We start from the raw sequence: 22,362 nt of genomic DNA on the forward strand, positions 1-22,362 counted from the left end.
TGCATTAATTATATCTCAATAAAACTAGGAAAGTATGTGACTTAGAACATTTGATTTATACACAGTTCTGAAGCTACCACTCTGTTAAAATGTGGTTGTTTTCCATGTTACTATTATATTTATCACCATAACATAGGCTTTCAGTAACTTTCAAGAATAATTGAGGCTTAAGATTAAAATTACAAGTATAATTTATATATAAAATCTTAGATGTTATAATAATACTTTAATTCACACATATTTTGTTGCAAAAATGCCTTTAGGTTAATTGTTCTCATTTCACTGTCTTATCTCTTTATTTTAAAGAAATGATTTGTAATTTATTTTGTTCTTATATACCATAGGATGTGTTTTGGAGATGCAGACAAAATATCTTTGATGAAATGAAGAAGAAATTTTTACAGGTAGACTGCTGATGTGATTGCTTTAGTGTGATAATCAGCAGAGCAAGTGACAGCATGTTAATGTTTTTGTTTAATAACAAGGCATGTCTTAAGTTTTATGGTTGTTTGCCTATTTATTTCTACCTAATTTTAATAATAAGTCACCTTAAATGAATATATGTCTGATAGCACCTTGTCTTTAACAAATGAATGAGGTGGGAAAATGACGTAAAAAACTATAGAACCCTTTGTTTTGACTTTTGGGTATAGTGGTTGTCTATTTTATACAGATATATTTATTTTCTGAAATATTAATAGTGCTGAGATTAATTTAATCATTTACAGAGTCAAGACCCAGAAATCTTAACTTGAAAACTTAAATAGAAATTAAAAACAACCTGTATGCACTAGAAACTTACACATTCCTCTGATGTAGCATCCCATTCTAACCTTTATTAATACCTCATTTCACTCAGACCCCTTTATCTCTAGACTCAAGGTTCTTAATTTAATTTCTTCTATTCTCTCCAGGTGATCTGTGGCAAGAGACCACTTAGAAAATACATTAGAAAAAAAAAAAAAAAGAAAATACATTAGAGTTTCGTGGGGAGTTGAAATAAAATGGAGGGAGGATCTTAAAAATAATCTTTTTCTTGTGTAAGACTCCCAGCACTACCCCAGGAATTGTTTGTTACTTACTAAAGTAGAAACGGACAATCTGAATGAGGCTGATAAATTTAATAAATTTCAGTCAGCAAAAATATTTACACCGTGAGTTGTTTTTTCCAGTTTGTGGCAGTGTATTAACCATGAACTGTGGATACCCAGAAGGGTAATTTTCTAAGACCTCATTTCTTAGTCCATAGCAGTTTCTTTATCAAGAAGTAGATAAAGTGGACTCTGTGTGTGTGTGTGTGTGAGGAGACGTATTTTTAAGTTTATAACCATAGTATATAACATTGAAAAGAAGAAAGTCCTGAGAGAAAATGGGTTGACAGACTTAGAGGTGAAGAGGTTCTTAATGTTTTAAAATTCTTCATAAATTACTTTTTTTCTTAGAAAAATCTTAATCTTGATAGCTTTGAATTTTGTTTGATATTAATTTTTCTGCGTGTGAACACCATTTTAAATATACGCATTAATTGTGCACCTTGTTTTGTGTTTTTTAGTAAGAAATATGTAGGAATTTTTTTTTTTGTGAAACAAATGTTATGATATTAACTTCATAGAACACAGATTTGAACTTAGAACTGTTCAAAATGCCCAGAATAGGAGATAAGATGACTTGAGAGGCACACACCCCTTTAGCAGACTCAGAGACTTCTTGGGCAGAAGGACTATCTGTGTTGACCACTTCTAGATGTTCTGACAGTGATCCGAATCTTTGGACGGACCATATATTTGCAGTGTTTTTATCCCAGTATATTTTACCTTTTGTAAATAAGGCTATCATTTTTATTTGTTTTTTCAAGGATTCTTTTTTTCAGGCTTTGCTAGGAAATCTATTTCTACAGAGAGCATAAAGACAGATCACTCTCTCAGCTTACAGTGTTAATATAACTTCTGTTGACTGTCCCCTTTTTCTCACAAATGTAATATTACTGTGAGTTGCTCACAAAGTAATCTTAATTTTATGCTTTGTACCTTTTTTGTAATTGACTAGATTTTCTTTGTAGAGAATGTTATGCCTCTCTAATAGCTCACCAAATATAGATGAAATATTTTCTCAAGTCCATGCTTTAGGTTTTTCTAAAACTTTGCATTTTTTTTTAAACTGTTGTCTCTTATTCATTATAGAACTTTCACTAACTTGAAAATTGTGCTCCCTTCCCTAAATTAAGGTGTGTGTTCAGATGCTGTACCTTAATGTTAGGTGTAGTATTTAAATGGACACCTTCCCACTACCAGCCGCCGTCACTAATGCTGCCACATCTTTCTCCCTACCAGCGCATGCATGTGCTTGAATGTATTCTGTTATCTATTACTGTGGAACAGTCTGCTCCAGAACGTTATGGCTTAAAACAGCTAGTTTATTTGTTCACAATTCTTTGAGATGGGATTTGGGCAAAGGCTTAACCAGTCAGTTTTCCACTCCACATAGCATTATCTGGGATCATTACTTGGCTGCATTTGGTTGGTGACTAGCTTTAGATGGAATGTCCAAGAAGGCTTTTCTCACTTAGCAGCCACCCCAGTGCTCCACCAAGTGGCCATTTTCTGTGTGGTGATCCCAGGGTAAATGAATTTTTTTTGCTTGGCTGACTTATAAGAGGAACATTCCAAGAGATCCAAAACCAGACGTTTCCTGCTTTAACTCACACAGAATCACTTCTGTCACATTCTGTTGGTCCTAGTTGGTCACAAGGCCAGCCCAGATTCATTGGAAGAGGAAAAAGAATGGCAAAGAATGTGTAGCCATCTTTAATTCACCTCAAGATGGTGGTGTTTTTTGCTTTGGGCATAAGTAGGATCAGTCAGGGGTAGAGGTCCAAAAAAATTAAGAAAAAAGAGGACACCCCTATTTTCCTAATTCTAAGAAATACTTTTTTACATTTTAAGTATTTTGGAAATTTGTATGTTTAGTATAATGTTGTAGAGTTGTTTTTTTTTATATCCCTCTTGGAAAGCTAAGATTGGTACACCTTATTGATGAAACCTTAAAATTGGGAAAAAGATTTTTTTTTCTTATTAGTTGCTAAATTGGGAGGCAAGAGGAGGAAAGAGATTTTGCTTCAGTGTAATTAGTGTTGGCATTCATGGTAACAAAAATTCACATGTAATCCATGGATGATAGCCATATAGTAGATTAAGTTCGGACTGAAAAATGGGCCAGGAGGTTGAGTATAAAGTCATAGAATTTACTTGTGGCTATCTTAGAACTTTAAAGAAGACCAAAGCTTGTTTAAATTATCCTAGAATTGAATTTAAGAGCAATATGTGATTGACCTAGAAATTCTTACAGGAAGCTTAAGGAAACAGAAAAATGCACAAAATTTTATATAGATATTCATCATAAAATTATTTCTAAAGTGTAAAAAAAGTCTAGCTTAAGAGTCAGTAAAATAAAATTGATGGAACAAATTATTATTAATCCGTGTAATAAAATACTATTCAGTTGTTAAAACGATGAGTTAGAAAAAACTTGACAAGGAAAGATTATATGTGTATAAGTGAAGAAAGACATTTCAAAACAGCATATATATTCTATCTGAACATTTGTGTTTTAAAAGCATGCATGTATATATCCGTTTGTGTATGTGTAGGAAAAATATTTGGAAGAATATAAACCAAAATGTTCACAGTTACCTGTGTTATGAATTAGAGTTAATTTCCACTTTTTCCTTCATACTCTTCCTATTTTTTTTTTTAAAGAAACAAAAATTCTTAACATGCAGTGCACAGAAAAGAAAGTTGTTGTTATTAAAAAGAATAAAAGGCATACATAAAATTAGCTTTTGTGTTTACTACAGTACACTTAGCCTTCAGATGAGATTCCACTGGGGCTAATTTTACCAACATCTGGATGTGGGAGAGGAGGCTGGAGTGCCTGTACCTTGTACTCACTTATTTAGGGAAGAACCAGGAATTGCTGATGGCCATATGATGGTGTCATATCACCATTAAGTATACTGCTATGCCAGTGTTTGTGATTCCTGAATTGTTAGGTAGAGTTCTCTTCCTTCGACCTTTAACTCAAACTTATCTGAAGCTTTAAAATCTGGCCACAATAGTGCTTTTCACCTGGAAGACTTGAGTCTACCTCTGAAGTATACTATTGAAACTGTGAAAGCAGATCTTTTGTAGTTGAAATTGTTTTTGAGTTCTCCTTCCTTTATTGTAAACCAGAGTTTAAAAAGGGTCCATTTTATATTTCTCAGTTTGACATTAAAATGTGTAAAACCATCTATTGCAAGTGTTAATATAACATCCTAAGTTTTCAGCTGAAGACTTTTTTATTATCCTGTTTGTTTGATTAAAAGTGTATTTTTCTTTGTTTTTAAAGGGGTATTATTGGTAGTTAAATATCTTGATTTGTGTGAAATACAGTGCTAGCCAGTCTTAAACAATATACTTCTTTTATGGCAACTTACTTCTGTTCTAAACTATCTGGATTAACCTTAGTTTAAGTAATCTTTTACAAATCCCAAATTATATTGATATATGGCAGAAACTAATTAATGATTATATTACCTTACCAAACAAAAACTGTGGCTGTTCTGTCTACAGTACTCATCAGTGATAATAAGTATTCTTATTTTAAAATGGATAATATAGAAGCAGCAAAAGACTGAGGATGATATTATTGTGTTTTTGTTTTCTGTTTTTTTTTAAGAAGGAAAGAAATACATTCTTGTATGCAGTACCGGTTTGTACAGTTCACATTTGTGCAAAAGCCTTTTGTGGGGATGGTGAGAGGAAATAACTGCCTCACTAGACACTGAGGGAAAGGAAGATATTTACATAATCAGATTTGCATATTAAAATTCAGTTCTAGATTGAAGGAAGATAAGAGTGAGAGAAACTATTGCCATATCTTAATGTAAGATTCTGATTACTGCAGGCAGGAATAAAGAGGAAAGGAATAGTTCAAGAGATATTCAGATGGTAGAAATGATAGAATTTGGTAATTATGCGAGGTGAAGAACAAGGAAGAAATGAAGAATATGCTTACCTGTCTGGTTTCAGCAGTCTGTAGATGATGGTACCATTCATTGAGTTGGGCATTACAGGAGGAGGGAAAGAACTTATTTCACTACAGTGTCTGAAGCAGCCAACTATCCCTCTGGAAGATAGGAAAAAAGTCTCCTTTAACAGCTTGAGGGAATGCATAGCTTCCTTGAGAAAATCTTTTTCAAAATTTTTCTTCTCAGATTTACGGGCTAGATGAAAAAGAATGAAAAAAATTTGTGATCCTAATTCCTTGTACATTGATAATAGAAAAGTATTTTTTCCTGGCTTACCTTTACCCCTCTGCTGGCTAGTCTCTTTGGGTAAGCTTGTTAGCTCCTAACACACTGATAAATGGGGTAAATGGGGTTTTTGGACATTGAGTCTGCGGGTATGACAAGGACAACATAAAGATCAGGGTGCCTGATTGCTTATATCCTTTAGTTACGGGTTTTGCGGTCTGAGATAATCCTCATTGCATTTCTATACACTTCCCTTTCTGTTTCATCAGGAAACCCAGAAATGCTAGATATAACCGTGCTGGCATAGTAGTGACACATTTTTAAGGGTCAGATTTTGTTGTTTTCAACTGAAAATTGCTCAGGTAAACTGTCTTTATGGGCTTGTTGGTCATTGATTTGCAGCCTTAAAAGGTGAAAGCAAATATCTGTAAGAACAACAGCTGATTCTTATATATGACCCAGTTTTCCCAAAACTAACATACATGGTGCTTTATATGTTTGACATACCCAGTAGAGTTTCAGACATAAAACAGTAATATTCACACAAAGAAAATAGTATTTTGTGTTGTTTTGCATTTAATAGTAGAAAACAATAATTATATTTTTCTTTAAAGATAAATAATGTATTTTTTAAAATTTCAGATAGAAAATGCTGCTGAAGAACCAAGAGTCTTATGTATAATACAAGATACTACTAATTCAAAGACGGTGAATGAACGGATCACTTTAAACTTACCAGCTTCTACTCCACTCAGAAAGCTCTTTGAAGATGTGGCCAACAAAGTAGGCTACATAAATGGAACCTTTGATTTGGTGTGGGGGAATGGAATCAATACTGCTGATATGGTAAAACTCTAAACTGAAAGCATCTTTTCTTAAGCTGCTAATAATATTATAGTTGCTGTTATTAATGAGTATATTAAATCCTGGAACCCTTCTTGATACCATAAGCAAAACTCTATAGAGTATGTGCAACTCATCCCTTTACCTTCATTTGAAATTCAGCATTTGATTATCTTAAAGTCTGCAGTGTTATTTCATTAGTTTTTTTATTCATATGAGTTGATTATCACAAGACTGTGTCATCTGTGGAAAAATTTCCAACATTTACTGAATGGGATAATACTCATTTTAAATATTTAAGTGAGAAAAGCAGGATATAAAATCATATGTATTTTATAATTAATGTTTTGAAAAGGAGAAAAAAATGTAATATATAGAAAGAAAAAGGAATAGAAGGACTTGGATCTGCAATATTAACAGAGATTATGTACCACATAGAGTGATGAAACACCTGATGAGGAAAGTTGGTGGTACCATGACTTCTCCTTCAAAGATCTCACAGTAAAGTTGTAGAGACAAGTACATAAAAAAATAATTACGTTAACATGTTTTAAGTATTATTAAGTGTTATTTATGAGTTTACTCTTAAGTGTTATTTATGAGTTTACTCTAAGTGCAAAGGGGAGGCACTGATGAGTTTTGCATGGGACAGTAGCAAGAAGACTGTTGAGTTGCATCTCATCTGTATTTTAGGATAGTATTCCTTATAGTCTTTTTGCTCCCTGACTCTTCAGTCCAAATTCACCCTAAATAATTGTTAGAATTATCTTCAGTCATCTTAAATCATAGTACTCCTGTCATCTTCCAGTTTAGAAATCTTTAATGACTGCTCACTGCCCACTGATTAAAAATCATATTCCCTAGGTTAGCATTCAAGACAATTGGTCCTTTAAGTCTAATGTTAACTCACAGATAGGACTAATTTATTTTAACATAAAATTTTATACTTCTCCATCTCCATGTTTTTGCTTATGTTAACCTCTTCCTGTCCTGTACCATTGTTGCTCCTCAGTTTCCCAGGAAAATAGCTTTAACAGCAAATGAAGTTGAATGTGTATCTTCATCATATTTGGAGGGTATAGTCTTAATTGGCTGTATAGAAGAATAAGAGGTGTTGGATATTTCTTGATTTGCCTTTAAAATTGATGATATTTTGCCTTCTATTTCATAATGTATTTGGTTTTTTTTAATATAGAACTACTGTTTTTAAACGGAAAAAGAATCTGAAAAAATAATTGCTATATATGTATAACTGAATCACTGCTGTATGCCTGAAACTAACACATTGTAAATCAGTTATACTCTAATATAAAATAAAATTGTTTTTCAGTGTGTACTTACAAAAAAACCTAGTGTTTTAAATTAACCAACCTTTCCCCTGTGAAATTGGTCAGTAAAATTGGTAGTCCCCAACGACTTCACTTTGACTTTTCACTTTCACGCATTGGAGAAGGAAATGGCAACCCACTCCAGTGTTCTTGCCTGGAGAATCCCAGGGACGGGGGAGCCTGGTGGGCTGCCGTCTTTGCGGTCGCACAGAGTCGGACACGACTGAAGCGACTTGGCAGCAGCAGGTTATACAATGAGAAATGATATTTAATCTGAAACTTTGAATATTCTGTTTTACATTACTATGTAACTTCTAGTGTTGCTTGTTTTTCAACTTAAAGGAGTCCTATACTACCATATATGTTTGCCTAAGTCCTGTTTATCTTTTACTTTTAAGAAACTTTACTTGATGTTTCCTCATGCTACTTTAAAAATAACCTTTGTCTTTGGCTTCTTATTGTGCTTTTTCTCTGCTATGCCACTTAATGGTCTTTTTATTATGATTGCTATTCACTTACGTCTTCCCACTTGATGGAATGCATTTTGATGGCTGACGTCAGTATTAGTTTGTACCCTCCAAAGACACTCTCCCTGGGCACTCAGAGCGTGTGTTAGATTGACATCTGCAGTAGTTTCAAATAGCACTGTGCCAGGATTAACTGTTTTTCTTTCTTCAACTGTGACTGTTTTTAAGTACTTCATTTTTGTGTTTTAATTTGCCTACAAGTATACTCTTACCTTCCTGTACAGTGCCACGTGTATGCTTCTCTAAAAGCCTAATTCATTTATCTACTCACCCTTTTATACACACAGACTCATATTTCTTAAGGTAAACCTTCCCTCCCCATGTATTCTAGCTGTATCATCTCATCTTTTATGCCTGAGAGATGCTGAGCGTTCTGGTTCCCGTCAGAATATAAAGGAACCAAAGATACCTTTTTTCTTTCTTTTCTTTTCTTTCTTTCTTGTGGCTTCTCTTAGCTTCCGGTTCTCTGTGTCCAATTTTTCTCATGGATTTCTACATGTGAGCCAAAGTTAAGTGAGTTTTGATAAATTTATTTTATTACTTAACACTTACTTTGTGCTTACTATGTGCCTAGTTTTGTTCTGATACTAGACTTTATACAAATAAAACCTTATTTAATTCTTTTAACCACCCTATGAGTTAAGTGCTATCACAGCTTTGTATTAAGGGTGAGGAAACTGAGTCATGGGGAAGTGAAGTAACTTGTGTTAAGTCACACAAATACCAAAGTGGCAGCATCTCTTAGAGTTAATTTTTTTGTCCTTAATACCTATACTTTTATATAATGTTAATTTTCTAAGAAGTAAAGGCATCTGCATAAAACAAGGCCTTCTAAAGAGAGAATCCTCATGTCTTTGAAACATTAAAAACATCTCTTAATGAACAAAAGTTTTTTTTTAATTGCTTTACAATTTTGTGTTGGATTCTGCTATACAACAACAGGAGTCAGTCATAATTATATTAATATATATATCCTTTCCCTCCTGAGCTGCCCTCTCCTCCCCCATCCCACCCCTCTGGGTCATCCCAGAGTAGCAGGCTGGGCTCCTTGTGTTATTTAGCAACTTCCTACTCTCTGTCTATTAATGTTTAACACACGATGGGTATACATATCACGGCTGCTTTCTCAGTTTGTCCACCCGCACCTTCCCTCACTGTGTCGACAAGTCCGTTCTCTACCAGCTTCACAAAGTAGTTTTAAAACAAAAGAGTAGGGCGTTCACCCTATCCTTCATTTTTCTCAGCGGTAGACTAGAGTGTTGGGTTAGTGACTAATCACTTCTATCTATCTCCCTGGGATCCTCTGAATCCTGCCAGTAGACTTGAAGTAGGTATCATTTATTAGGACAGGCTTTTCCTTCATTTCTAAAAGTGCCCTTTTTTTAATATTACATGATTATATAAGTTGGGTTGCTTGTGCATAGTGTTTCCTTATATGGGAATTCTTACTATATTCCTATATCAAAACATGTTTTTAGTTATATAAAATATTATTTAGTTAGTTTTCATGAAAACCCATTGAATACTGTATTGCATACATTTTAGAGAACATCGAAACATAAATGCTTATAATTCTTTTTTGTGTGTAGCACTTCAGTTTTTTTAGATGTTGGGAAATGTGAACAAATGGGATACCTGTCGGTATGTACGCTGTCATTGAGCTTAGCCATCCTAGTTCATGAACAGATGAATGAATTCAAACCTAGATTGACAGAATTTATCAGAATCTTCGTTTTTAAAAAATACTACTTACGCCCAATAATTGTAGATATGTGTCTGTTTACATATTACTTATTATTATCATTAATGTTTCCCATTATCTGAGTTGCTTTTTGTTTTATTTTTTTTAATACCTGTAGGCTCCACTGGATCATACCAGTGATAAGTCTCTTCTTGATGCTAATTTTGAGCCAGGAAAGAAGAACTTTCTGCATTTGACAGATAAAGATGGTGAACAGCCTCAGATACTGCTGGTAAACGATTTAGAAAGCCCTATACTCATAATTGTTGCGCACTGTCACCTACTGTTTGTGAAGCACTTTTCCAAAGGAGAGAGGAGAGATGTGTTTTACACAACGTGTGTATAATAAATAATTTTTCTGGATTCTGTTGGTTTGTTGTAAGTACGTATGCTAATATGGTTGCACTGGGTATCCATAGCACCTTTGTGTGCGGTCTCTTGCCACACTGGGCATCACCACTACAAGGGTGGGGATGGGTCTAGGATCTCCTACTGCGTTTCAGTGGCCTTTTCTTTGGTTAAGCATTTGCTTGTCTGCTGTAAATCTTTGGCAGTTTTGCCAGGTTTTCTGGTATTTTGGTAGAGAAACAGACCCTCCAGAATTAGCTACTCTGTTGTTTTTGCCCCCACTCCTGCCCCTCCCCTTTTTAGAATGACTTGTTTGTAAAGTTATATGATTTATTTCTGTTCTCTTAGTGTTTTCTGCAATTCATATTTCAATAGGATTTCCTGTCTAGTTGAGTGGCTTTAGTGATCATTGAATCTAGTAACTCCTAATTTGAGAGGCATTCACTGAAAAAACCTTGTCTGATTTAACTTGCTGCTTTACAGACTGAGTAAAACTAAGGCTCACCGAGTTTATGGACTTTCTCAGAACCCTTCTCTTTAAAGAACTTTCCTCAGGAAAAGTTCTTCTGTTTGATGCTTTTCATTTAGGAGTCTGTTGTGAATTAGAGTGCCTCTCTGGATAATAGACAGTAGTTAAGCATAGGGCATCCATTTCAAAACAATACCAGAAAATGATCAGATCAGATCAGTCGCTCAGTCATGTCCAACTCTTTGCGACCCCATGAACGCAGCACACCAGGCCTCCCTGTCTATCACCAACTCCCGGAGTTCACTCAGACTCACGTCCATCGAGTCAGTGATGCCATCCAGCCATCTCATCCTCTGTCATCCCCTTCTCCTCCTGCCCCCAATCCCTCCCAGCATCAGAGTCTTTTCCAATGAGTCAACTCTTCTCATGAGGTGGCCAAAGTGCTGGAGTTTCAGCTTTAGCATCATTCCTTCCAAAGAAATCCCAGGGCTGATCTCCTTCACAATGGACTGCTTGGATCTCCTTGCAGTCCAAGGGACTCTCAAGAGTCTTCTCCAACACCACAGTTCAAAAGCATCAATTCTTCGGTGCTCAGCCTTCTTCACAGTCCAACTCTCACATCCATACATGACCACAGGAAAAACCATAGCCTTGACTAGACGGACCTTTGTTGGCAAAGTAATGTCTCTGCTTTTGAATATGCTATCTAGGTTGGTCATAACTTTCCTTCCAAGGAGTAGGCGTCTTTTAATTTCATGGCTGCAGTCACCATCTGTAGTGATTTGGGAGCTGACCTACCTTAATCTCACTTCTTATGATTTAGGTTAGTCTGAGTAACACTGAAACTAAACTAGCTGTTAATTTGGGGAAACTAGCTATTAATTTGGGGATTCTTGTTTTAAAATTCTTAGTAATTACTCTTCAACTCTGTGTTAGTTTCTTGTGCTGATTTTATATCCTTTATTCCCTTTGCACATTTTCCTCATTGATAGGAAGTTTGTTATTGGAGATAATAGGAACCTTTCCATTTCATTCAGTACTTATTGAGTATTCCCTACCTTCCAGGCCTACTTAGCAAAGATGATAGAAAAATAAATGATAAACTCTGTCATCAAGGAGTTCATAACTGTACTTTTGATTGATTAGTAAGAAATCTCTCTCATTTAAGCAAAATTGAAAAAGAATTAAAGAAATTTGAGAAAGTAAGAACTTTGGAAGGAGACATAAGCATTTCTCTAAAGTGTTTTATATTGGACACGTTTCAGGCCTTCCTGTAGGAAATAGTCAGGGAATGTCTTGATGGTGCTGGTAATGCCTTGTCTTTTTTTCATTGCCTCAGGAGTTAGTATGCCTTTTTTCATTGTTTTAGCAGTATTTACCACTCAGTAAATATTGGTTATGCTATATTTTAGGAGGATTCCAGTGCTGGGGATGACAGTGTTCATGACAAATTTATTGGTCCACTTCCAAGAGAAGGTTCTGTGGGCTCTACCAGTGATTATGTCAGCCAAAGCTACTCCTATTCATCTATTTTGAATAAATCAGAAACTGGTAAGATTTATGATTGTTGTATTTTCATAAAATCATAGAGCATTAAACCTAGAATAATTTTAGCAATCTAAACCTAATCTTCTCATTTTATGGATTAGAAAACTCAGACCCAAAACAAGATCACTAGTGAGCAGAAGCAAAGTTAGAACAAGAATGGTTTCCCTTTCCCTCATCTCCTTGTTATTTTATCTTTATTGTTACTGCTACCGTTTAGTAAAAAAACAAATTGGATTTTGAAAGAAGTCATTTCTTTTTGATAATCTTTTATGTTGAATTTAATCTTAAGTTTTTGAAGTTTACTTCCTCTGGAAAGGAATGTATAATATCTGTCTGTGTGATTACAGTAGATTTACAGAGATAACTTTGATGTGGAAACAAATGGGTCAGGCTTATTTTATTAGAACTACTGTGTTATGTTCTGCTTTAATCTAATCATATGTTTGACATTAATCATGTAATTAAAAAATTCCTGCTAGCTTATCTCTGAATATGTTATGTTTAAAACTAACAAATTTTTGAATTTTTTTCAATTTTTTGAGCTAGTAGAATTGCTTTATTTATGCAATTTTTTATTTATATATAAGACTGAAAATGTAATCTTGCCTGAAAATGTAATCTGAATCATTTTACATATCATTTTGCTTTTGATTGTATAGCTAGTTAATGTTATTTCATGCTAGGTATGGCTTCAGAGTGTTTACTCTTAGAATTTCAAAACAGAAATGATTGTAAATATAACACAATTATCTAGTATAAGGGCTTCCCTGGTGGCTCAGCTGGTAAAGAATCCGCCTGCATTGCAGGTGACCTAGGTTCGATCCCTGGGTTGGGAAGGGAATGGCTACCCACTCCAGTATTCTGGCGTAGAGAATTCCATGGACTGTATAGTCCATGGGATAGCAAAGAGTCGGACACGACTGAGTGACTTTCACTTTCATTTTCATCTAGTATAAAAAGAGAAATATATAATTACATGTAGGTTTTGTTTTAATGTGTTCTGTAGTCTTCCCACTTACTATATTTTGTAATTGAAATATAGAATAATTTACTCCCAGCTAAGCATTTGTATAGGCTTAATGGCATATTTGTTCTGGATATAGTAAAAACTAGTCAGGTTTGGTATTTACGATCAATTTATATAAATAGAACTTTTTGCAGCAAACTACCAAGAATAAAAGAGAATGCAAAAGTATCTTTTATTTCAGATAATAGCAAATAAGAAAGCTGCTTCTCATTACACTGTCAAGAGTAGTGATTCTCAAAATTTTATTTCTTTAAAAATCATTTTGGGATACTTGTTAAAAATGTAGGTTCTGAGGCATTACTCCCAAAATACTGATTTAGTTACTCTTGAGTAGACTGGATAAATTGCATTTTGTTTTAAATAAATACCCTTAGATTTTTATAAGATAGTTGAAATACTTTGAGAAAGTTCCAGAATTAACAAGTCAGGATTCTTGAAATTTTTGCTGTGTATTCTGACAATCAGCTCAGTCCTTATGCAAGAAGTTATTTACAGAACTCCTACTTTGTACTGAATAATGTATAGCTCTCTGATGCCTGTAAATTCCTAGAGACTAAAGTATACTTTAAAAAAAATGTTCTCTGATTGTATGAATGTAATACATATTCATTGTCATATTGTAAATGAAGAAAGTGGAAATTTCTGACAGTACAATTAACAGAAACTGCTTTAATGATTTTGCTTATTTTTGTCTTCTTTCCTTCATCTGAATGCTTTCAAGAAAATAAGGAAATTGTTATGAGCAGAGTTTTAATATATATTTTTCACGTAATGTATGAGGAGCATTTTTCAGTATTATTAAGTAGTATTTTAGTATGGGTTTCAAATGGTTAAAAAGTAGTGTTTCATTATATGATTTAAATATTTAAACTATAATTATTACTGATGTTATAATGAACATTATTGTAAGTTTTAATTTTCATCTATGATTATTTCCTTAGGGTAAGTTTCTAGAAATTGAATCACTAAGTTGAAATTTACTCAAAATATTTTTATAGGACTTTGATATACATTGCCATGTAATCATAGTCTTCGTTTCCAACTATTGTTCCTCACACAGTTCTACTCCGCTCTTTTCCCTACTTGTACATTTTCCTTCAGTGTTCTGGAGTACTGCCTTTCTGAATTAGAACAGTCTATATACATCCAAACGAATTGGTGTTCAAAAATTGTTTGTTAGTGACTTTTGGCATTTTGCTTAAGAATTTATTGAAATGCACAAAATGTTTTCATTGAAAAATGCTTTCATGATATCAACTCAAAACTGCAGGAACACTTCCCTCCATAATTCAGTGAGGTTGGAGACTTATTCTTTTTTGTCTCCTTGCCTACTAATTCCTTCTGGTGGCCAATTACTGTTAATGGGAGACGGTTGGAAGTAGGGGGCACTTAAAAAACTAAGGAGTGGATTGAAGGCTGATTGGACTCACAGGTGATTAATGGTGACTGAAGTGTTCTATCATTTAAATCTGAGATATCTTTCCTTGGCCAGTTTCATTAACAGTTCTTTTCTTTATATCTACTTTGAGTTGGCCAGTTTCTTTCTACTTCATTTGGCCTTGTAGAGTTCTCCCTCATTTCTTATTGGTTCTGTTCAGGATTTCTTTCTGTGTTTGCTCTCTGTTATTGTTCTGTACAGAATGGCATATGTTCTTATGTTTTCTTCCCTTATTGACTTATACTTATTGACTCATGACTATTTCAGATAGAGGGCCCACTTGATAGTAGTTCCCATAATGACAGAAGATTCCTATTAGTTCTGTAGCATTTTATCTTTTTAATCTCACTAAAGCCTTCATACTTCTGGAAAATAATAGTACTTTTATTTGACACACTGGTCATTCTGTTAAATATGGTGCTAAATGAAGTACAGAAGACTATACATTTCTATTTGATTGTTATTGCTAGTGGTAAAATAAAGAGCAATGGAAAAATTGTTATTATCCCTCCTTCCCTTAGACCCCTCCCCCTGCCACTCTTTTTTAGGCCCAGGGAAGGGAAACAAGGTCACAGATAAATGGTTATGATTGATCTTAGGGTACACAAAAGACAGTAGTACCTTGACAGTAACTTGCCTTTTAAGGCTACTGGTAGAATGGTTGTCCCTGACTGGAGGAATTGGGGAAGGAGGTGGAAAAGAAGAAATCCCAGGCAGCTGAGCAGGTGCAGAACAACTGGGCCTCCTTGCTCAAGTGCTGTTATTTGTGGGAAGGAATCCATTATCAGTTCAAGTAGCTTATAGATTTGTGTTGCTTGTAAGTCATATTCCCTTCTCCCTCATGGGTACCTGCTGCTGTGCTAAGTAGTAGGGTAGAGAGATAAATTATATTTGACGACTCCCCTCACTGTTGGGCAACATATATAAATAAACAATTATAGATCAGTGAATTAAAAGCTCTAATAAGGATTAAGGACAGTATGCTGTAAGAACAACTCAGGTGGCACGTGTTGATTAGGGATTGAAGCAGTTTATAATTATATAACAATGTTGAGTAAGTATATAGACATGTGCTCATTAAAGATGAAGGCATTGGAAATCAAAGCTTGAACCTTAGTCCAGAGTAAAAGATAGGCAACTACTTGGTCTCTTCTTAGAATTGTACAAGTGCAGATAGTGTGAATCTGTTCCTCTTTTCCACAACTGAATCAAAGGTCATTGTGTATTTGTTGATCTTTTCTATCACCTTAGCAATATCGTTTGTCTACAAAGTTTGCCACTATCTTACTAACAAAAGATATTTTTGTTAATTCTTGGAAAATTGAAAAATGTATTTCAGAGAGCGTCAGTGAATGCCTTTGGCATGTATTGAGAAAAGATTTAAGATTTTTTGAGATAACCAAGTCTTTCAGTATAAAGTGGGAGTAAATAAATTTAGTTATTAGACAATGTGTTTACCACATTTTACTCAAATAATAAGGTATAATAAAATGATGAGGCTGATATGTTTGTGTGTGTGTATGCATACCTCATAAACTGGGCCTAAAGCCTATTTCAAAGGAGAAGTTCCAAAAATATTCTCAACAGTGGTAACCATTTCTAATTAGGTATATAAAGTTAAGTACTTAAATAGTTCATTTGAATTTTGAATGCATCTAAGTTACTCCTTTCCTTTTCCCTTTCTCTCAGTTCTCTTCTTCCATCTCTGAGTTCTGTTCTTACTTTAATAGCCACTCTTTGCATGGCGTGCTGATCTATAGGGTTTCATACTTCATGGGTGTGTACAACAGCGGAAGTCCTCTGAGTTTGTATACAGTGACTGTATCTTATGTTACTGATTATTGGTAGAAATTGGTTTACTGGGCCTGGTGAACTGGTTCAGTACTGTCTTCATATTTTGGGTGTATATGATATTTAAAGTGAATATGTATATACTTTTTCCATTTTAATACACTAGATTTGGGGAACAAAGATTTATTTCTGTCACAAAATACTGTATTAAATGTAACTCTTAAAATTTTATTAAATGCTATGTAATGTCTATGTATATCTCTGGACATACAACAGCATGTCCGGAGATCCTGACTTTCTCTGAGAAATAAAGTTTACATAGTGCATATATTGACCAAAATGTCTTTTTTAGGTATTATCGAAAAACATTGAAATAATTTCCAATTATAACCTTAATCTCTTAATTTTTACTGTGTATTAAATTCTTGTTAAGTTTTCTTTTTGTTAATTTTTTTACATAAATGCTGATTTATATTTATGTATTTGTTTTTTTAAGGATATGTGGGATTAGTAAACCAAGCAATGACTTGCTATTTGAATAGCCTTTTGCAAACACTTTTTATGACTCCTGAATTTAGGAATGCATTATATAAGTGAGTATTCAAAAAAATTCTATCAATAAAATTGATTTAAGAATGAAATACAACTTTTAACTAATTAAATCTATTTACCTTCTTGCATTTCTTTGTTAAGTTTGGGGCATTTCTCACTTCTTAAAACATACCTTGAATAGTAAATAAGAAAAGGATTTTATGAGAGGCAGGCATATGAAAAATTTGTGGGGAGAGAGAATCAGAAATGTATAGACAGCAACAGGATAAAATTGATAAGATTTATGTTTAAGATAAATTATTATATTTAAGCTTCCCTTGCTTTTAGCTTGAATGCCTTTATGAAGAAGTATGTTATCTACTTTTGGAGTAGATATGGAGCAAACCATATTCTTTTTTTCCTCCACATCTCAGTTTAAGAAACAAAGTTGCCTTTTTAAACTTGCAAATTTTGTTTTTAATTAAACTATAATGCAACTGTTCTGTGTTTTATATGTGTGTGTATTTTAAAAGACTATGTGTATATATGTTTGTATATATCCATATTTAAATAAACCCTAAAGTCAGACATTTGTTTTTATGAGTATCCTATTATAATACATGTAATACACTCTTGTATATTTCTTTACAATATCCATAACTTTTATTTTTTGACATTTTAAAGTACAGATAAACTGATTTTTTTCCTCCTTTTTGTGTTACTTCTGAGAAACACCATTGTAATTACTGTAAATATTTACAGTAATAAAGTACTAAATAAATACAGTATCTAAAGTAGTTTTGGAACTTTTGATATTACAAACAACATTATATTACCATTAAATTCATATGTAAGCTCATCTGAATTTACTTGAAAAAATTGACATGTTTTTCATTCAGCAGGTATTTGTTACCCAGTGTTTATATGTGGGTGCTTGATAGATAAAGTTAGAAATAAGGTCTTTGTTCTTAAGTAATTCACAGATCTCTTCACAGTAGTAATATATGTATTTTTTAAAGTAGTTGAAATAACATTTAAGGATGACTTAATGCCATGAGAGTTTAGAGAGAAGAGAGATTAACGAAACTTGGAGAAGTGGCTTATTTAGCAGAGCAAGTAGAACTTGAGGTCATCATGAAGATAGGTATGGTTTGGCCAGGTAGAGAAGATTAAGAGGACGTTATAGACAGGAGGACTTTCAAGAGCAAAAATGAGTAAGTTCATCATGTAGAACTAAAGAAAGGATGGCTCCCTTAAAAGGCTGGACTTTGTTGGACTACAGACAGGATAGGACTAGCATGAAAGATAGAGTTCCGTTTGTTTATTCTCTTCACTTATTCTGTAGCAGCCAGAAAGAACCTACCACTTTAGGTATTTGAGCATGAATTATGGAAAATTTCCAGCATACTAAAATAAACAGTGAAATGGTATAATGAATTGCTCTGTACCCATCACCCAACTTTGGATATTATCAACTCAGGATCAGTCATTTTCGTCTATAATCCCCCATTCTGATTATTTGGAAGCACATACCTAACCATATCACCTGTAAATTATATCTTAGGTCACTGCTAAAATTTCCCTGATTGCTTCATAATATCTTTTTTAAACAATTCAAAGCAGGATCCAAACAAGATCTGTGTATTGAAATTGACAAGTCTTTTAACCTATTTAATCTATTTTTTATTCCCTTTGATCTTTTTCCACATTGCAATTTATTCCTTGGAAATATATATGTGTATCAAAAACGGATGGCATTTGTCCTATAGTTTTCCACAGTTTGGATTTTGATGGTCAAATGCCATAGTGTCATTTAATATTTTGTTACCTCTATTATCTGTGAGTTAATAATTGGGACAAGAATCTTGACCAGATTCACGTTCAGCGATTACTCTTAAATAACCTTTGCCTTTTATTCATGTTGCCTAAATTGCTTTCTAAATTTATGAATTAGAATATTTCTTTAGATATTAATTGCTTTAGTTAATACCCAAGCTCTGTAAAATCCCCAGAGTTAAAAATTTACGTTTGTTATGGTCTTAATGTTAGTTATGCTCTAAAGAATAAAAATATGTTATGAATAATTCTCAAACATTTCATTCCAATAGGTGGGAATTTGAAGAATCTGAAGAAGATCCAGTGACAAGTATCCCATACCAACTTCAGAGGCTTTTTGTTTTGTTACAAACCAGCAAAAAGAGAGCAATTGAAACCACAGATGTTACAAGGAGCTTTGGATGGGATAGTAGTGAGGGTACTAATTCTCTTGTAATGATAAGTATTTGCAATAGTCAAAGGAACTTGAGAGACTGTATTATAAACAACATATCAACATCTTTACTTTACCTTTTCATTGCTTTTTGGTTGGTGTTTAAAAATAGCTTGTTTTTAAAATTTAAGCTCCGAGGCATAAGTTTTTGATCCATTAAAACTATCTTGTAAAATAAGTTTGGTTATACTCTATTTTTATGTACTTAAACTAAATTTTTTTTAATGTGTTAGCTTAGATTTTTATTAACATATTTCTCGACTCTACAGTGAAAAGTAATAAAAATGGCAAATATTGTAGCACCATAAAGCCTATGCTGCTTATAAAATGTTGAGCTCTCTTGGTTCTTTTTCATGATTGCCTTTTTATGATTCTAATATATATTTTGTGTTCTTTTTAAATCTAGCATTATTTTGTGTAGATTTTCCCGTATTTCTGACAATTTGCTTTTAAACAACAAACTAATATTTCATTATACTAAGTTAATAGCTCTTTTCAATTAAATTTTATCTTAAAATAGCTTGGCAGCAGCATGATGTACAAGAACTGTGCAGAGTCATGTTTGATGCTTTGGAACAGAAATGGAAACAAACAGAACAGGTAATTTATCTCTCAAGTTGAGAGTATATTCTAATAAATTATTAATTCCTTAAAGTGACTTTATTTTATTGGAATGTTTTAAAACTTGGGCATTAGCCCAGTTGTTAAAGTACTGAGAGTTTCCTCATCTTTAAGGAGGTTGGGCCCTGTGACCTAGATGGTCTCTTTTTAGCTGCTGCTGGTAAGTCACTTCAGTCGTGTCCGACTCTGTGCGACCCTAGAGACGGCAGCCCACCAGGCTCCCCTGTCCCTGGGGTTCTCTAGGCAAGAACACTGGAGTGGGTTCCCATTTCCTTCTCCAGTGCATGAAAGAGAAAAGTGAAAGTGAAGTCACTCAGTTGTGTCCAACTCTTAGTGACCCCCATGGACTGTAGCCTACCAGGCTCCTCCATCCATGGGATTTCCAAGGCAAGAGTACTGGAGTGGGGTGCCATTGCCTTGAAAACTATGTAATTCGTGTGTGTGTGTGTGTGTGTGTGTGTGTGTTAGGGGTGATTTTTGAACAGTATTTTCAGATAGATGCTAAGTAAATTCAGTGTCTTAATCTGTAACACATAAAGTGTACATTGTAAAGTATATTCATCTAGCATTACCTTTTTGACCAGTGAGGTATATTCATGCTTTTCACACTTAGTGAGAGATGCTCAGTCATGTCTGACTCTTTGCAACCCCAAGGATTATATACATTTCTTGGAATTCTCCAGGCCAGAATACTGGAGTGGGTACCCATTGCCTTCTCCAGGGGATCTTTCCAACCCAGGGATCAAACCCAGGTTTCCCACATTACAGGTGGATTCTTAACCAGTTGAGCCACCAGGGAAGCCCTTTCACACTTAGGATCCTTGTTAATCTGACCCTATTCTTAAATCCAGTGGAAGGAGGAACAGATTAAAAGTGGGAGAACTTTAGATATATCATTGGAATGAGGCCTAAGGCTGAACTAAATGAGGCTCAGGACTCATTACCGAGGCGGGTTTATGCTAAGTGTAGTGATAAAAGATCATTGGAGGCCAAAAGAGGAGTCTGGAGGGTAGCCCAAAGGATGTACTGTCTGATGGCTCGGACTAGAGTTTTTCAAACTAGACTGCAGTCCATTCATTTATGAGATTAATTTAGTGAATCTACACAGCACTTTTTTTTTTTTTCAAAAAGGAATAAAATAGATATAAGAGAAGCACCACATAGTAAGGGTAAGTATTGTTTTATGCCACTTTTGTTACAGTTATATGTACTAGGTTGCAATGTAAATTATTTTTTTACTGTGGGTTGCTAGCAAAACTCTTTGAAAAACGCTGGATTGAAACACTTAGAAATGCCCTCTCAGAGAAGACAATCAGATATAGCTGGAGCAGGTTAATGAAGAAGGCTTCATTAAACAAACAATATTAACGTAGACAGTTATGGTGGATCCTAGTTTGAAGGCTTATAAATCCTCAATACTTGAAGAGGTATAAATTTATGAAAGAGGCAAACTATGATTTCCTTCTTAACCTATTCTTACTTAAATATTGGAAAAAATTTACATTTATTTAGTGATCTAGATTCTCTACATAATCTATAGGATTGTATTTTTGTAACCTTATGCAGATGGTATTAGGGGATGTTTCTTTTCGTAGGTCTGTTTGTGGGTCAACAATTTTATTAAGACCAGCTGGGGCATTCTTTCTGAGTTCCCAAGTTTTGGTACAGGAATCTTGAGGCAAGACATTCACACGGAGGGTCCTTACTTAGAGAGTTACCTATCTCCTTTGGGTCAAAGTAGCCCCCAGTTGACTTAAGTTTGGGGAGTAGGTGAGAGATTCATTCTTTCTAGGTGAGGATATATTGAGGGAGATGGAGTTTAAGGTTTCTTTTTAAATTTATATTTGTTTAAAGTACAGTACATTTTCTCTTCAAATTATTTTATGTGTATGACTGAAAAAAGTTTTATTTGTATCTTGAGATAGAGGATATGATTTTAGAAATCAGAACATATTATTGTGAAAATAGTGATGTGTATATGTAAAGCTATAGAGCCAGTTATTTAGCTGTGTGATTGTCAATATGCCTAAAATGATGGATTGTGATGTATTCCCATCCTAATTAAATATAATATGGGGCTTAGTAGTAAAGTTAGTTGATAACTAATTTCAACAAAACATTTTAATAGTGGGATTTTTAGTGATATGAGAATTGAAATAGTTCATTTTTGCACATTCTTATTTTGTCTTTGTTAAGCTTTGATTTTTTTTTTCCTATAGAATTTTAGATTATATAAATCTTAAAGCTTTCTAAAACTTCAACAGTAAGAATCAATATCCTTTTGAAACTCATTCTCAAAGGCATAAAGTATTAACTAATTTTAAAGGAACCCTTTAAAAATTCAAATGTTCTTATTTCTAGGCTGATCTTATAAATGAACTGTACCAAGGCAAGCTGAAGGACTACGTGAGATGTCTGGAATGTGGCTATGAGGGTTGGAGAATCGACACATACCTTGATATTCCATTGGTCATCCGGCCTTATGGGTCCAGCCAGGCGTTTGCTAGTGTGGTGTGTACCTTTCAGCTGACTGCTTGTGTATCCATACACAGAATACATAATAGCACAGTGATATAATATATCCTAAG

General features: G+C 34.0%; 1 protein-coding gene across 3 annotated transcripts in view; it reads left to right on the top strand.

Moving 5' to 3' along the window:
• Positions 1 to 22,362, top strand: part of USP47 (ubiquitin specific peptidase 47) — a 103,878-nt gene that overhangs the window by 29,594 nt on the left and 51,922 nt on the right. For 2 of the 3 annotated variants that reach the window (XM_005887185.3, XM_070383929.1), the window contains exons 2-9: positions 345 to 404; positions 5,936 to 6,139; positions 9,851 to 9,964; positions 11,962 to 12,100; positions 16,850 to 16,946; positions 18,993 to 19,138; positions 19,674 to 19,753; positions 22,136 to 22,285. In XM_005887185.3, coding sequence (XP_005887247.1) covers positions 345 to 404; positions 5,936 to 6,139; positions 9,851 to 9,964; positions 11,962 to 12,100; positions 16,850 to 16,946; positions 18,993 to 19,138; positions 19,674 to 19,753; positions 22,136 to 22,285 — 990 coding nt within the window. The remainder of the gene's footprint in view (positions 1 to 344; positions 405 to 5,935; positions 6,140 to 9,850; positions 9,965 to 11,961; positions 12,101 to 16,849; positions 16,947 to 18,992; positions 19,139 to 19,673; positions 19,754 to 22,135; positions 22,286 to 22,362) is intronic. The other variant, XM_005887186.3, reaches the window with a different exon arrangement.

This window comes from Bos mutus, chromosome 15 (assembly GCF_027580195.1).
Source record: "Bos mutus isolate GX-2022 chromosome 15, NWIPB_WYAK_1.1, whole genome shotgun sequence".
Taxonomy (NCBI): domain Eukaryota; kingdom Metazoa; phylum Chordata; class Mammalia; order Artiodactyla; family Bovidae; genus Bos; species Bos mutus.